This window comes from Nasonia vitripennis (genome assembly GCF_009193385.2).
Source record: "Nasonia vitripennis strain AsymCx chromosome PSR unlocalized genomic scaffold, Nvit_psr_1.1 chrPSR_random0002, whole genome shotgun sequence".
NCBI classification, from domain to species: Eukaryota; Metazoa; Arthropoda; class Insecta; order Hymenoptera; family Pteromalidae; genus Nasonia; species Nasonia vitripennis.
Genome location: NW_022279661.1, coordinates 56,502 through 71,488, shown reverse-complemented (window position 1 = coordinate 71,488; position 14,987 = coordinate 56,502). Strand labels below are relative to the sequence as shown.

General features: G+C 42.7%; 1 protein-coding gene across 1 annotated transcript in view; it reads left to right on the top strand.

The window, feature by feature from the left end:
* Positions 1-14,987, top strand: part of LOC116417962 — a 229,226-nt gene that overhangs the window by 170,336 nt on the left and 43,903 nt on the right. The window contains exon 8 of the mRNA XM_031933158.2: positions 8,437-8,615. Coding sequence (XP_031789018.1) covers positions 8,437-8,615 — 179 coding nt within the window. The remainder of the gene's footprint in view (positions 1-8,436; positions 8,616-14,987) is intronic.

The following is a 14,987-nucleotide window of genomic DNA, read 5'->3' as shown; positions in this document are numbered from 1 at the left end:
GTGATTCATCGCCCTGGTGATTTGATTTATGTCGACTGGAAGTAATTAATTTTGGATTTAATTTAGTTGAAGCACTCAATGTAGGTAGCACAAAATGGAATCTTTTAGCTAATCATTGCACTCCATGTCCATGCCTTCCCACACAGCATGAAATATTAGGAAAAAAAATATTTCAAGAAATATTTCACCATAATATTATTGTAATATATGTCAAATATTTTAGAAACATAAAATTTTATAACATATGAGTATTTTCATGGAATATTTGTAAAATATTGCAGAAATATTTCACTGAATCTTTCACGAAATGATTATTAAATATTAATTTGTAATATTTCATGAAATATTGATCAAGGGGCGCGGTAGCGCGCCGATGGCAAGTATAAGTCTCAGAGTTATACACTGTGCCGTCGGTAGCACCGCTACCCTTATATACTTTGAATTTGCTTGTAACATAAATGCGTTTTGTTATTTTCCATGATTTCTTGTCTGTTATGTGTTTGATGCTTATTTATGAGTGCCCTATTTCAAAGATTTTAATAAGACTTGTAACTGGGTGAATATTCGATAAGCTTGCGCTAAACGAAGCGCAAGCAGGACCGCGTTTCCCACGATGCAACGGAGCTTTACTCTCGTCGGCGGTAACTCGCGATGCAAATGCAGAGCTCGGCTCTGCTTCTGCGAACTGTTGCGGTTGGGGCAGCGGTCGGAGCGAGTCGCTCGCTCGTGCCCGCACATATAGCAGCATTTGGTACGTCCTAAGGGACGTGCTGCTGTTGCGACTCCAGTTGCCGGCCTTGCTGCTGTAGCGCCTGTTGCAGGCCTTCCTCCTGCCTGGTTGAGGCGGGCGCGCGCAAGGGCGCCTCTTCGGCCTCCCGGATCTCCGCTTGGGCCTGGGCGCGCTCACGCGCAGCTTCTTCCTGTTTGCTGGCTCTCGTCGAGCCTTTTCGGCGGCGGCAAACTCCTTCTCCTCAGCTAGGACGTTGAGGACGCGCCATCTGGCGCTGTCTAGGATGGCTTGGGTAGATAGATAGGTAGATAAATCGTTGGGTAGATAAATCGTTTATTCTTGGTAGCCAAAAAAAGAAGAAATATTACAGGTTAAAAATTACACATTATATTACATTATATCACAGTCTTATAAGAATATGTACATAGTGTAACGCTTTGTCATACATCACACACACACATGGAACGGTGGTCGAACACGCCAGACACACATATATAGATAATAAATAAATAAATAAATAAATAATTATTATCAAAAGACTTGTCATACTAGGTGTAAAGGCCTAGTTTGTCAAGTGGTAGAAAAAATAAGTAAATAGATTGTATCGTCAAAAGACTCGTCGAAGTGGGTGTAAAAGGACCAATAATAAATAAATAAATAATTAAATAATATATAAAAAAATACATACACCTATACATAATAAGGCACAACCCCTGGCTTTTAAAGTGGACAGACACCGTGGGTTTGCATCAGATGCCTTTTTACATTTGATTTAAATAGACTTAAGGAAGGCAGGCGTCTGATGCTACGGGGTATCGAATACCAGTGTCTCGCACCCGATGTGCGGAAGGAATAGAAGCCCGTGCTAGTGCGAGACCCCGGAACCACGAGGTCCCTCTCGTCTTCCCTTCGGGTCTACGACCTTTCCTGGCATCTCTGGAAGAGGGCCGCAAGATACGGTGGCTGCTTCATCTGCACCACCTTATACAACAAAACTGAAACAAAATAGGCCCTTCTACCCTAAGTGGCGTGGCCTAAGTGGGGGAGGGGGAGTAGGTCAAGTGTCAGTAGGTCACCACATGTAAACAGTAGCTAAGTGGGTCATTAACAGGTGTAAACAGTAGCTAAGTGGGTCATTGAGATGATTTGTCACCACATGTAAACAGTAGCTAAGTGGGTCATTAACAGGTGTAAACAGTAGCTAAGTGGGTCATTGAGATGATTTATGACCCCCATATGTATATAAAGTGTGTACATATGACCTATATGTATAAACACTAGGTCAAATGATTTATGACCTATTGATAAACTATAAGTGGGTCATCTACGCCATAGCAGACCCAGCAATTTTTGTGGAGAGCAAACGCCAGATGTTTCCCCCTCCACTTTACACCATACCAGCCCAAAGCATCCCTAGACGCAAGTAGTATATGGGCCACTATGGAGAGACAGGGGCGTGGCCTAACTGACGTCACTCCCGTGGCTGGCGCCAGTTGTTTATGTAAACAAACACCATGTTTATATAAACAGTAGCTAATAAGGTCAATAAACATGATTTACGACCGCTACTGTATGAGTGCGTCATCGATGGGTGAACTAATTTGTTTATTTATAAATAATTATAAATAATTAGTTAACAAAAGCTATATCACGCATACGATGCCATAAGGTTAACATGATTTACGACCGCTACTCTGTCATAAACAGTCTGTCATCGATGGGTAACTTTTGTTTATTTATAAATAATTATAAATAATTTTTAAACAAAAGCTATATCACGCATACGATACCAACCTTTTACCCAAGCAGACCCGAGCGCGTCTCTCTCCCTCTTTCGTTATCTACTCCATACCGGCCCCGAGCTCGAGAACGCACGTGCGCGACTCTCGCTATGCCAGCCCGTCCCCTCTCCTTTTACACTATAGTAGCCCGTGAGCTCTGACGCGACGTCTCTCTCTCTCTCTCTCTCTTTCGCTGTCTACACCATACCGGCCCCGAGCTCGAGAGAACGCGCATGTTCGACTCTCGCTATACAAGCCCATCCCCTCTCCTTTTACACTATAGTATCCCCTCTGACGCGGTGGCTCCCGCCGCTGCTGTACCGGACCCGCTTCTCTCTCCTCCCCTCCATACTCGTGCGCGCATCCGCCGCCGTCTACCTGTCGTATACCTGCTGTTTGGCTTTTATTGCCCTTGCGTCAGCTCTGATCCTTTCTGCGCTGTAAAGAGAGACATTGTTCCACGTATATAATTTATATGGTGGCCCTGAAAAGGGCCGATTGTTTTTTGAAATATGTATTATCGCAATTATCGTTTTAGCTTGCTGTAGCCGTCTTTTTCGGGGTACGAAAAGGTGTTTGAGGAAAATGATTTTTGATTCTGTGACGAGGAGGAGGAGGAGGAGGAGGATTTTTTTGAGAGATTATTATATCCACTTTTCTCTGGATACGAGAAAGTGTTGGTTGAGAACGACGATTGATTATTCTGCTTTCTTGGCTCCTTTCTTCTCACGAGAGGCTGTCTCTCCTCCCACGTGGAACCTTTTTTCTGCTGCTCTTTGCTCTGCTCCTGCCCCATGGTCGAGAGTTGTTGCTTTGCCGGTCGCCTGACGAATGATTCGCATCGAAATAAAATTATTTCTTTCTTCATAGCCCGAATTACTCTGCAGGAGGACGCTGAGGAGAGCGACAGCGACGCAACACTGTTTGTTGTATCGTCACCTCCTTCTCCACAGCGAGCCACTTCGTCCGAAGATGAGGAGGAGGAGGAGGAGGAGGAGGAGGATGAAGAGGAGGAGGAGGAGGAGGAGCAGGAGGTGCAGCAGCAGGAGCGAGATGAGATACAAGCTCCTGTGGAGCTCATGGAGGCTGGCGATGAAAGCGAGGTAGAGGACAGCGATCACGGTGATGATCGGCCCGGCGTCTACGAGCAGGCTGTCTACAGAGCGGGCGCTCCAGCACCGTTGAGAGCTAGCGAGCCAACGATGGAAGCTGCGATGGTTCTGCTCTCGTTCCGCTACGAGCCTGCTCCCGAGTTTGGTCCTACGAGGGCCGAGGTTTTCGAGAACTTTGCGACTCGGGAAGAGACAGCTGACGAAGTTGCGGCGATGAATCCCTATCTTCGCTTCGATCAGCACAGCTCGTTCGACCGTCGCATCAACGAAAGTAAGTTACATTTTATTTAATAACTTTAATTTTCTTAAAAAATTATTATTAATAACAATAATAATTTTTTAAGTTATCAGACGCCGGCTGAATCAAGGCATGGAGCCCTATACGGAGGCAGTTCCGAAAAATGACGCGGCTTTGATTTTTCAAACTTCTGCGCTGCGAATCGTAAATAACGCTCGTGCTCAGGAAATACGTTGACTAAACAACATACTTGAAAATTCACAAGACGTATTATTTTCTATGACTGCCTTCGAGATGGCTGACTTATTCAGCGACGTCATTCGAAGCTACCAGAGTCGTGCAGAAGAATGAAGGCTTTGTTCTTTACAGTCGACGACGATAACATCAGCAGCAGTGAGGAAGAGGGTCCATCATCGCCGGCAGTATCATCGGACTCTTCAACAGTGATGCTGAGTCCAACATTATCGATGCTGCAGGAGGTTGGGTTCTACGATGCGGGTCACCCGATCTTCGAAGAGAGCACGGCTAGCGGCATATCGCAGGTAGGCGGTGGCGGCAGCGGCGGCGACGATGGCGATACCTCAAGCGAAGAGGCACCGTCGCCGAATAATACTATAATAAGCGGCGGTTCTGCAGCAGCAGCTTCTGATTCGGATCAGGAGGAAGCTCGTGACGATGTGCGTTTTCGTCGCTTCGCAATAATCGCGAATATGGTGCATCGCGTACGGAAATTCCGTACAGACGCTCACCGTCTGACGCTACGGATTAAAACACCGCCGCATGGGACCAACATGCTCAGCTGGGTTGAGTTAGCGATACGCGATATTTACGAGTATTTGCTAACTCTAATCAGAAGCGGGAGCGATCGCGTCGGTGTTTCAATTTCGAGCGAATATTTTGCCAACGGGTTGGCCGGGCTTTCGTATCGTCTCGCGAGCGCGCTGACTGGCGACGATTTATGGTCTGTGGTGTCTGGGCTCGTCCAGAGTAACGCAAATTTTCGAGTCGACGAGTCATTTACCATTTGTTTGACCGTCGTAGTGATGCCTGTAGGTGCAGGTGGCTCTCGACGGAAAAACTTGACCGTCGACAGCGTTTCTCAACGCTCTATCATCCAGATCAGCAATCGCGACAATCTCTGTCTGCCGAGAGCGCTCGTCGTAGGCGAGGCGAAAATCGCGCTCCAGGCGAACGATACCCCGGCGATGCGAGCCGAGTGGAACGTCATCCGCGACAGTCGTAGGCAGCTACAACATGAACGAGCTGTAAAATTGTGCCAGGATGCCGGTGTTCTTGTACCTCGCGAAGGTTGCGGTGTACGAGAGCTTCGTCAATTCCAGCATTATTTTACCGCTCGTGGTACAGCTTTAGTTGCTTACGAGAGAGACTCGCTGGGCAGCGGTGAAGCACCATTTTTTGACGGACGTAGCGATACCTGCACGAGGGCAAAATTTTTCTGTACTTTTTGCAATCGCGGCTACAGTAATATCGAGGATCACAAGTGTAGGCAGCTGTGTTCGCGCTGTTTCGTCTCGCCACCCTGTAGCGAGAACGAAGCTTTGCAAAAATGCGCATCGTGTAATCGCAATTTTTTCGGCGATGTATGTTTTCGCAACCATTCGGCTGAGGGATCGTACAAAACGAAGAACAAGCGGTTGTGCGATGTGCTGCAGATTTGCGGTACCTGCTGCAAAAGCGGAACCGGCAGCGCGGTAAGCACGAGTGCGGCAAAAATTGGTGTCGACATTGCAAGTCGACACACGGCTATAATCAGCACTATTTTATACAGCCGATAAAAAATGATGCTTCAGCGAAAAAGTATCTTTATGTTTTCTACGATCTGGAAATGATGCAAGAAGCATCGTATCGAGGCGATGAAAACATAAAGATGCACGTCCCGAATGTCTGCGTTGCACAGCAAGTCTGCACGGATTGCATAAGTTCTACTGACGACATTTCAGTAGCAGAATGGTGTCCCTCGTGCGGTGTGCGCGAACATATATTTACCGAAGATCCCGTTGGTCAGCTGCTAGAGCTTGTAGTACGCGACAAAACGGACTTTGAAAATATAATATGCATCGCGCACAACGCACGAGGGTACGATGCACAATTCGTTTTACGGCGGCTTGTCGAACGTAAAATAAATTGCGCGCCAAGCATCATACTGAATGGTCAGAAAATACTGTGCATCCGGTATGGTCGCACAAAGTTCATCGATAGTCTCAGCTATTTTCAAATGAAGTTGGCCGCCTTGCCTGCTACATTCGGTTTAGGTGAGACTACGAAAAAAGGCTGTTTTTCACACCTTTTCAACACGTCGGCTAACGCTGAATATCGTGGCGCCATACCAGATGCGCACTATTATTCGCCCGACACTATGTCGACGAGCGAGCGCGAGCAGTTCTTGCGGTGGCACAGTGAGATGCGTGCAGCGAACGCAGTGTTTGATTTCCGCAAGGAAATCGTCGACTACTGTCGCATGGATGTGTCGATTCTGCGTCGCGCGTGTGTGGCTTTCAGAAAAATTTTTCTCGAGGTCGGAGACATGGACCCGTTTGTAGTGGCTACTACAATCGCGTCCGCGTGCTCTCATCTCTATAGAAAAAAATTCTTAAAGCCAGAGAGTATCGGAATAGTGCCCAGGGGCGGGTATAGCCGCGCCGACAAGCACTCGCAAAAAGCCGTCGAGTGGCTGCTACAGTGGGAGCGAGAGATCGGTCGCGAAATCGTGCATGCAGGCAGAGCGCGCGAATATCGGCTTCGCGAGGGATTTTTGGTCGATGGATTCTTACCATCTGCCAATCCAGCCGAAAAACCCATTGTTTTTGAATTTCAGGGCTGCTATACGCATGGCTGCCCTGAGTGTTTCAAAAACAATCGCAACAAGTCGAATGCCTGGGGTCGTACTTTCGACGCGTTGCTCGAGAGTACACGCGCTAAAATCGCGCAGATCCAACAGCTCGGTTACGAGACGCGCGAAATTTGGGAATGCGAGTTTGACAGAGTCAAGCGTGAAAACCCCGAAATCGCCAAGTACGTGTCGGAGCATCCGCTCATCAGCAAAATAACGCTTAATCCTCTTGACGCGTTCTTCGGCGGACGGACCGAAAATTTCGTCGCAGTTTACGATGCTAAGCCAGGCGAGCGTATTCTGTATACAGATATATGCTCGCTGTATCCTTACATTTGTAAACGAGGCAGATTTCCGCTCGGTCATCCGAAGGTTTACGTCGGCGAGGAGTCTGATGAGCTGACGGGTGGCAATCTCAACAATTTTTCGGCCATAGATGGGCTGGTAAAATGTAAGGTTTTACCGCCGAGAAAATTGTATCAGCCTCTTTTGCCGCTAAGAATGCACGGCAAACTTCTCTTCGCACTGTGTCGTACATGCTGCGAAGAAATGCGGCAGAGCGATTGTTGTCACCCGGATGCGAGCCAGCGCGAGTTCAGCGGAACCTGGGTGGCGGATGAGCTGCGAAAAGCCATCGAACTCGGCTACACTATAACTGAAATATTTGTCATATGGCAGTATAGTATGACCGAGTTCGATTTTTGGGTGCCGCAAAAACTACTCTAAATTTTAGCTTTGGGGATTTTTTTTGGGGTCTTTGGGTTTTACACAAGAAAAAGATCATTTTTCATATATTGATATAATTAATATTTATTCAAATATTGGTACAAAATATTTACAACTTACAATAAAAACTTATAGCGGAAACATTACATCGTATAAATCTTTTGCTAACTGTGATAGGGCAAACGAGTAACAAAATGCATGAGCTGGAGCATCGTCGACAAAGCACCTCAATGTAACAGTAAAGTTTCTATTCATAAAGTCAACACCATTCTGAAGAACCTGAAGCAAGTCCTGAATAAATGGTTGAAAAAAGTTCAATGCGCTCGATGGCTTGGCAGGACCTTTGAATATTCCAACCATCTGTGGAAAGCTGTTCGGAAAATTCGCTATTCTAATTTGAATGGGCCACAAGACAATACGACTTAATTTATCGAGAGAAGCTCCGTCTGTGCTGAAATCGATCTCGATATAACGACTGTGTAGCAAGTGTGACGGAGTCGAAGACAATATGGGTCCCCATTGCGCTGAGCTGGACGACATGTAGACGACATGCTTGCTGCATTCACGATTCCCGTTGCACCGCATATCGAGCATCGAGTATGCACCACGAATGACGCGAAAATGTACTGACCCACACGATACACGCGATTATCTTTCCCAGAAAAAAAGTTGCTATCTCTTTTAGCGAGCAACAATAGCGTGAAAAAACTTTATAAATAACACTTTTATAAATAAAAATATAGGTTTGTATATACATTTATAAATTAAATGCTTATGCTTCCCATTCCAGTTCGTTTTGATAGTTATTTATATTTCGTTTCCATATGTAAAAACGTTTGAATCGTCTTTCAAATCTAATTGTATTTATAATTTATCTCCAGGTATTTCTAATTCCTACCATCGTGTACCGTGCACGGTACACGGTGGTATTATTATATTATGGTATTATTATATTCTATAAAATAATTCTATTTCTAAATCATTATGCTTGTTTCCAGACATAATTCATCGGAAGGAAACAAATCTATTTTCAATGGACCAGAAGAAGCTCCAAAATTCAATGAGCCCGCAATTGTAGTAACAATCCACAGGAAAATTACCGCATCTGGATCTGAAACTAACGAGATTCGAAGAAATATTGTGAATCATGAGGAAATAACCTTGAAACGAAGACATGGTAACCTACTGCTTCATTAATTTTTTTGAATTCAGAATTCTAAACAATCATACCAGTTTTGAATCTTATATAGTGCAATTGTAGAAAACGCCAAAGGAGTTGTGCTTACTTAATTTGTATTGCAAATATTTAGTTAATTTTAATGCGTTTTTAGCATTATTTGTTTGTGTTTCAATGTGGTAAAATTTAATAACAAATTCTTGTTTTTTTTTCTTTTAAAAAATTGATTACCCTATTTGAAAAAATCACATTTGATAAAAACATGTAATAACATTATATGTTTTTATCAAATTTACCATCAATTTTACAAAATAATTATCAACAACTAAAGATCTGCAAAAAATATTTTATAAATGTTTAAATTATTTTGCAAAAATAATAACTTTACATAAGAAATTAATTTAGTTGTATGGAATAGTCATTGCTGTGCAAAAGTGACTTGAGCAACTTCTGAAGATCTATAAATCAAATGACTGCCGGAAGATTGACTCTATTGAAGAAAAATCAATATAAGATATAGTCGATCGTTGTAAGAATTGTATTTTAATTCATATTCCCGTTAACAAGTTTATTTTATGGTAGTTCATTTAGCATTAATTTAATTCTGAAAATGTTTTACAACTATTTCTTCAACAATCCCACCGAAAATTTTGAAAAGTTGAAAAAGTAGATCATTGTTTTTGTTTGAGAATTGCATAAATGAGACGCTGCTGAGGATGGGTGGTTGAAAATAAATGCAACACTTCAAAGTAACAAATTTAATTTTCACATCACTGATTGAAATGCACTTAATTTATTTTATTTACAATATTTTACAGTTTGTTGATTTTCTAAAGAATTAGCACTTGTTGTTTGTATTTTAATATTCACTGTGTTGAGTAATGTAATTTGAATTTCAGTTTTAATATGCAAGTCACTATTAGATTATGGCAATCACTAACCTTGATAAAATAATCCTCGTAACTTGAGTTGAGTTTTGCCGACGATTGTTGAGAAGATGTAATATTGCCGTTGATTGTACACCAGCTGTAACTCCACTGAGTTATAACTACACTGACAAGGAAAGTACCCCAACCCGACCTTACCTTACCTATATTTCAACCATTCTGTAATATGTTGTAGTATTTGAACAAATAAGAGACACGTATTTTTTTTTCGTGCCGACATCCACTTTAAAGGGGTGAAAACAATCCCTAAATTTTACCCAAAAAATCGTTTTTTTATTATATATCTAGATATTTTAGAATCTCTAGAATATTTTTAGATAAAACCAAGTGCAAAATATTTTTCATAAGAAACGTAAGATATAAGATATGTTTATGACCTAGGGGGTTGCAACCCTTATTTTATATATTAAAAAATTATTATTATTATTATTGTTGTTGTTGTTGTTATTATTATTTTTAATAGACTGTAACGGGGTATTTATTCCTTAAGCTTGCACTGTACGAAGTGCAAGCTGGATCGCTATCCCACGATGCGACGGGACTTCATCCTCGTCAGCGGTTACCCGCGTTGCAAATGCAGAGTTCAGCTCTGCTTCTGCGAGCTAATGCAGCTCGCACGTGTGGCTCTCGTAGCCGCTGTTGCCTTGCCAAGCAACAGGCACGGCTGCTCAGATATGCGCTGCAACAACGTTTTTGCAGCGCCCGCGGAGGCGGCGGTATTCGCGGGAAGGAGCAAAGGAGCGGGAGAGAATCTCGCGCAATCGAATGAACAAACAACGGAAATAAAAAGCCTACTGGTTATTTATTTACCCGATAGATAAACGAGAATTTACAAAACAATAATGCGAGTCACGTCAGTCGTCGACTCGCCGCGCGAAATCGCGTAATCTACGCGCACACGCGAGAAGACGCTCGCTCGCTCACGGTGCCGCTGCACCACGTAATCGACCTGAAGCCGCTGCTTACAGATCTCGCGCGCTATACAGATGTGTGTACTCACTCTCACTACGCGCTGGCGTGTATCTCGCTCGCTACTCCGTTGATACGCCGTGTCGTCCCGCAGAATGCCGGAACCAGGGGATGGCACAGTACCGGGGTCTGAGAGGTGGATGGTCGGGTGGCAGCTCTTCTCTCTCTCTCTCTCTCTCTCTCTCTCTCTCTCTCTCTCACCAAAACAACCGCACGCACAAATTCTCCAATTCGCTCTAATACGTGTTCTCGCTCGCGAGGCCGGAAGCTATCTATCTATATTCGGGAGCCGCGACGATACGCGAGGACTCCCAAATGTTTACGAGAGACTATAGTGTAAATAGCGCGACTATACGCGTTACCGTCGCGTCTTAAGAGGGTCTGAAACCCATTTCTGCGATTTTATCGGCCTCACGGCCGGTAGTGTAGGTTACGTGTGAAATTTGCCAACCAACATCATAAGCGCCATCTAACGACGGCCGCAATCGTTTTGATCATAGATGGCGCCAGTGATGCTGATTAGTATGTTAGTAATCACAATTTTTATTATATCATTGCAACTATGCGTATCTGGTCTATACGCATTCTGTAATAAAATTATAATCATATACATATTTCGTCTATACGCATTTTGCACTGAATAATTATAATTATGTTTATCTCGCTTATACACATATTGTGTTGTATAATTATAATTATGCGTATCTCGTCTATACGCATATTGGGAGGTATAATTATAATTATGCGGATCTCGTCTATACGCATATTGGGAGGTATAATTATAATTATGCGTATCTCGTCTATACGCATATTGGGGGGTATAATTATAATTATGCGTATCTCGCCTATACGCATTTTGCATTGAATAATTATAATTATGTTTATCTCGCTTATACACATATTGTGTTGTATAATTATAATTATGCGTATCTCGCCTGTACGCATATTATTGTTGTTGCTGCTGTTTTTGCATTATCTCACAGCCTAACAGCACAACGTAACCGTCCAAAGGAAACACAGACAGCAGGGCCGACGCATCCACAACCAAAGGGCCTCAGCCGTCAATAGGCACTAACCTACACAACATAACCGGGCACTCGACGACCCGTTGCCCTGGCCGGCCGTCGTCTGCTGTCTGGTTCTGTTCTGTCGAGTCTCAATACATGTGTGTGAACGAACGGAATCGGAACGGACGGATGGCGGTAGCATAGCAGAGCATATACAGATCATAGAATAGCAGAGCTCCTATGTACATTGCCCCTTAGGGGTACATCCCCCCTAAGGGGCAATGTACATATCAGCATGCAGGATATTTTGATGGCAATTTGTGGGCATTATCAGCCATGAAATTATTAAAAATACAATAAATAATTAAATATAATTAATATTTATACAAAAACGAATAAAATATATCTATTTGACATATGAACCTTTACAAATATCTAAAACATAATAACAAGGTAAATAAAATTTAACAATATAGAAATAAATAAATTACAACAATTATAAAGAGCACTGAAAATAAAAATGTTATGTGTAACGATATCAGTTCTAGTGAGGCATAAAAAATGATTTTTACTATATATTTTTGGGTTTCTGAGAGGTGAGACCTTTAGTATATGAATAAAAAGTACAACTTTTAAATGTTATGTTACATACTTCACGGATAATTATTACTAATGTACAGTGGAAAAATGTAAAGCAATCACTACAACAAAATTTGCGTTTTTCCGTTACTATCTTTCGAAATAATATATCACTGGAGAAACAAAATAACAAGCATAGGTTAAATGTGAAAATTGGACCTCAGGTGGTTACATTAAAACTATACGGTAGACTTCTTTTAAATTGTTTAAGAAATCGGTTTCAGTCAAGGGCGTAGTCATATGCATAATCTTCTCTCCTGAAGATTAGCATATGACTAGTTAGCCTTCAGGAGGAAGAATTATACCTCCCAATAAATTATTATCTCCTTCACTCGATGTGATGATTGATTTCAGTGAAATGTTTTACATTGATGAAAAAAGAAAACTTCTGATAAAGAAAACGTATATGTATAGCGACAGCTATGTTCTGTATTAGCAGTATCCAGCTTGGCCTGGAGGAAGATGCTCCTATAAGCAGTCTCCTCGTAAGCTTCTAGTTCCGGTTGACAAAGGTTTACTTGCAGCTGTCCTAGAAAGCACTTGTCCTCATTTTCGGAGGGTACATCTACTGAAACGATAAATAAGAGATTATTAATTAATCAATCAAAAATATTTTTAAGTACCGAACCATTTTAAACCAGTTTAAACTGCCGAACTATTATGACAATATTGCTCAGGCACGGTTAAAACGCTCAGTGTTTGCACATGTTTTGCAAGGTTATGTTTTGGGATTTATTGTTAGATAGTGAATAACATAGGATTAGATAAGAGGTAAACAGAAAATTGCAATTTTTTTAAAAATCACAGTTTGACATGTGCAGGGAAGTACTGTGGTTGCCAAATCTATATTTACAGACTGGAAAGCAGTCTGGAACGCACTGAACAAAGGAACTGACGGTACCTATGGTACTCAACACCCGACACCCGGAAAAAAATTCCAATTTTCTGTTCACCTTCTATATATAATCCTAGCGCCATGTATTTTAACTGTAATGGAATTCACAATTCCATTACGCACATAAACGCGATGTAATGAAACATAGAAAAGTACAGGCGTAAGGAAATCCTAAATTCCACTACACGCACAAAAACAGAATAAAAAAATTAATAATGGCACGCGTACATACTAAAACAGACACATACACTCACGACGCGTCGCCATCGCAGCAACCACACGCTGAGAAAAGAGATCATGCCTTACCAAAATAAAACTAAAGAGCCAGCAGCCAATACGCATCTAAGCCGACTACCGTAAAAATGGCAGAGTAAAATAGACATAGACCAGAATACGAAACAAACAAGCTAATAGAGGAACCTCATAAATATCGCGACACTCTGCAACGATGTCACACATAAAAATGAAAAATATCGCGATACAAAGAAATCCAGGCAGACGATTTTAGATTTACGAGAACAGGCGACAAGAAGAAAACAGCGAATTACGACCTTTCTAATTTAAAACAATCGAAAAAGTCTCACGCGCGCACTCTCAAAGAGCTCGCAGGCAACGGAAAGCAGTGGGAGAGCTAGTTACAACCCCGATTCCCCAAAATTAGAAGTAATAAAACTAAGATTTTATGAATTGACCTGTCACATTTCCATTAGAGCAAGTGTCACAAGGAAATCTTATGTTAGCATCTCCAAAAATGGAATGACGAAAAATACGAAAATCTAGTATATAAAGACCGGGAGCAAAAGGGTGCTCGTAGTCAGTTTTCCTGAAGTCGCTTTACAAGCCGAAACGCTGCCAGTCGCCAGACCAACAACAATTATAAATACGAGTTAACAGTGCGCAAATTAAAGGGACTTAGCCCAAATCGACAGTCCATATAGTGAACGGAGATACACGTGTTGGCGTTCGTCAAAGCGCATCACCCTCTCGTCTCCAAAAGGAAGCCGACGCATCGAGGCGCCTATCTGTCTACACTTGTTTACCATAAAGGAGAGAAGCTGAGAGCCGACGGCCCATCAACAGCCTGACCGTACTGAACCACCGACGCAGGAACCAGGCGCCAAGGATCCACAGCTGCAACCTCCTGCTGGCGTGCATCTTCAGACAAACACACACAAACATACACACACATTGTAAAAGGTACTTTTCTCTCTCTCTTCTAATACGAGTGAAATACATTATAGTAATTGTTTTAGAAATTGTACGTATCTCGCATATACGTTTAATGAATAAATATATGTTGAAATAGTACATTTCGATACCGGTGAGGAAGGTGGTTATTTACCTCATGTGACGTTTGCAAAAGTCCAGTGCACCGCGTCCGCGGATCGCCCAAATCCTGACAAGGGGAAATATGACGACTTCGCGACCTAACGTATACTATCCCTCTCTCTCTCGCTCGCGTAAGAGATAGCGCCAGCGTATATAACGCCGATAATCTCGCGCCAATATAAATTATTATAGAGGGCGCGGATTAAGATTTTCCGGAGACGCGCAGGATAGAGGGAAGGAGGGGACTTCCTTCTTCACCAGAATTCTCTCATCCTTGAAGCGAGCAGGACGCATCCCGATATTTACTTACCAGCCAAATTCAACCACCATCGAGGTAAAAAGGAGTCGAAGCTGTTGTAGCAGAGAAGGCGAGATAATAGTTCAGCGTTCGAGTAAGTTGTGGTTGGTCTGATATTGGATTACTTAATTGTCTGGTGAGTGGTATATTTATATGGTGTAACGGAATTATCCTCGCGTAGCGTGCGTCAGTAATCGCGCCGTTTGAATAGGTTGAGACGCGGTCGATCTAACTGATCCCGCCATATTTAACAAACGCCGAGACACTATCGGCTGCTGTGTAATCCAG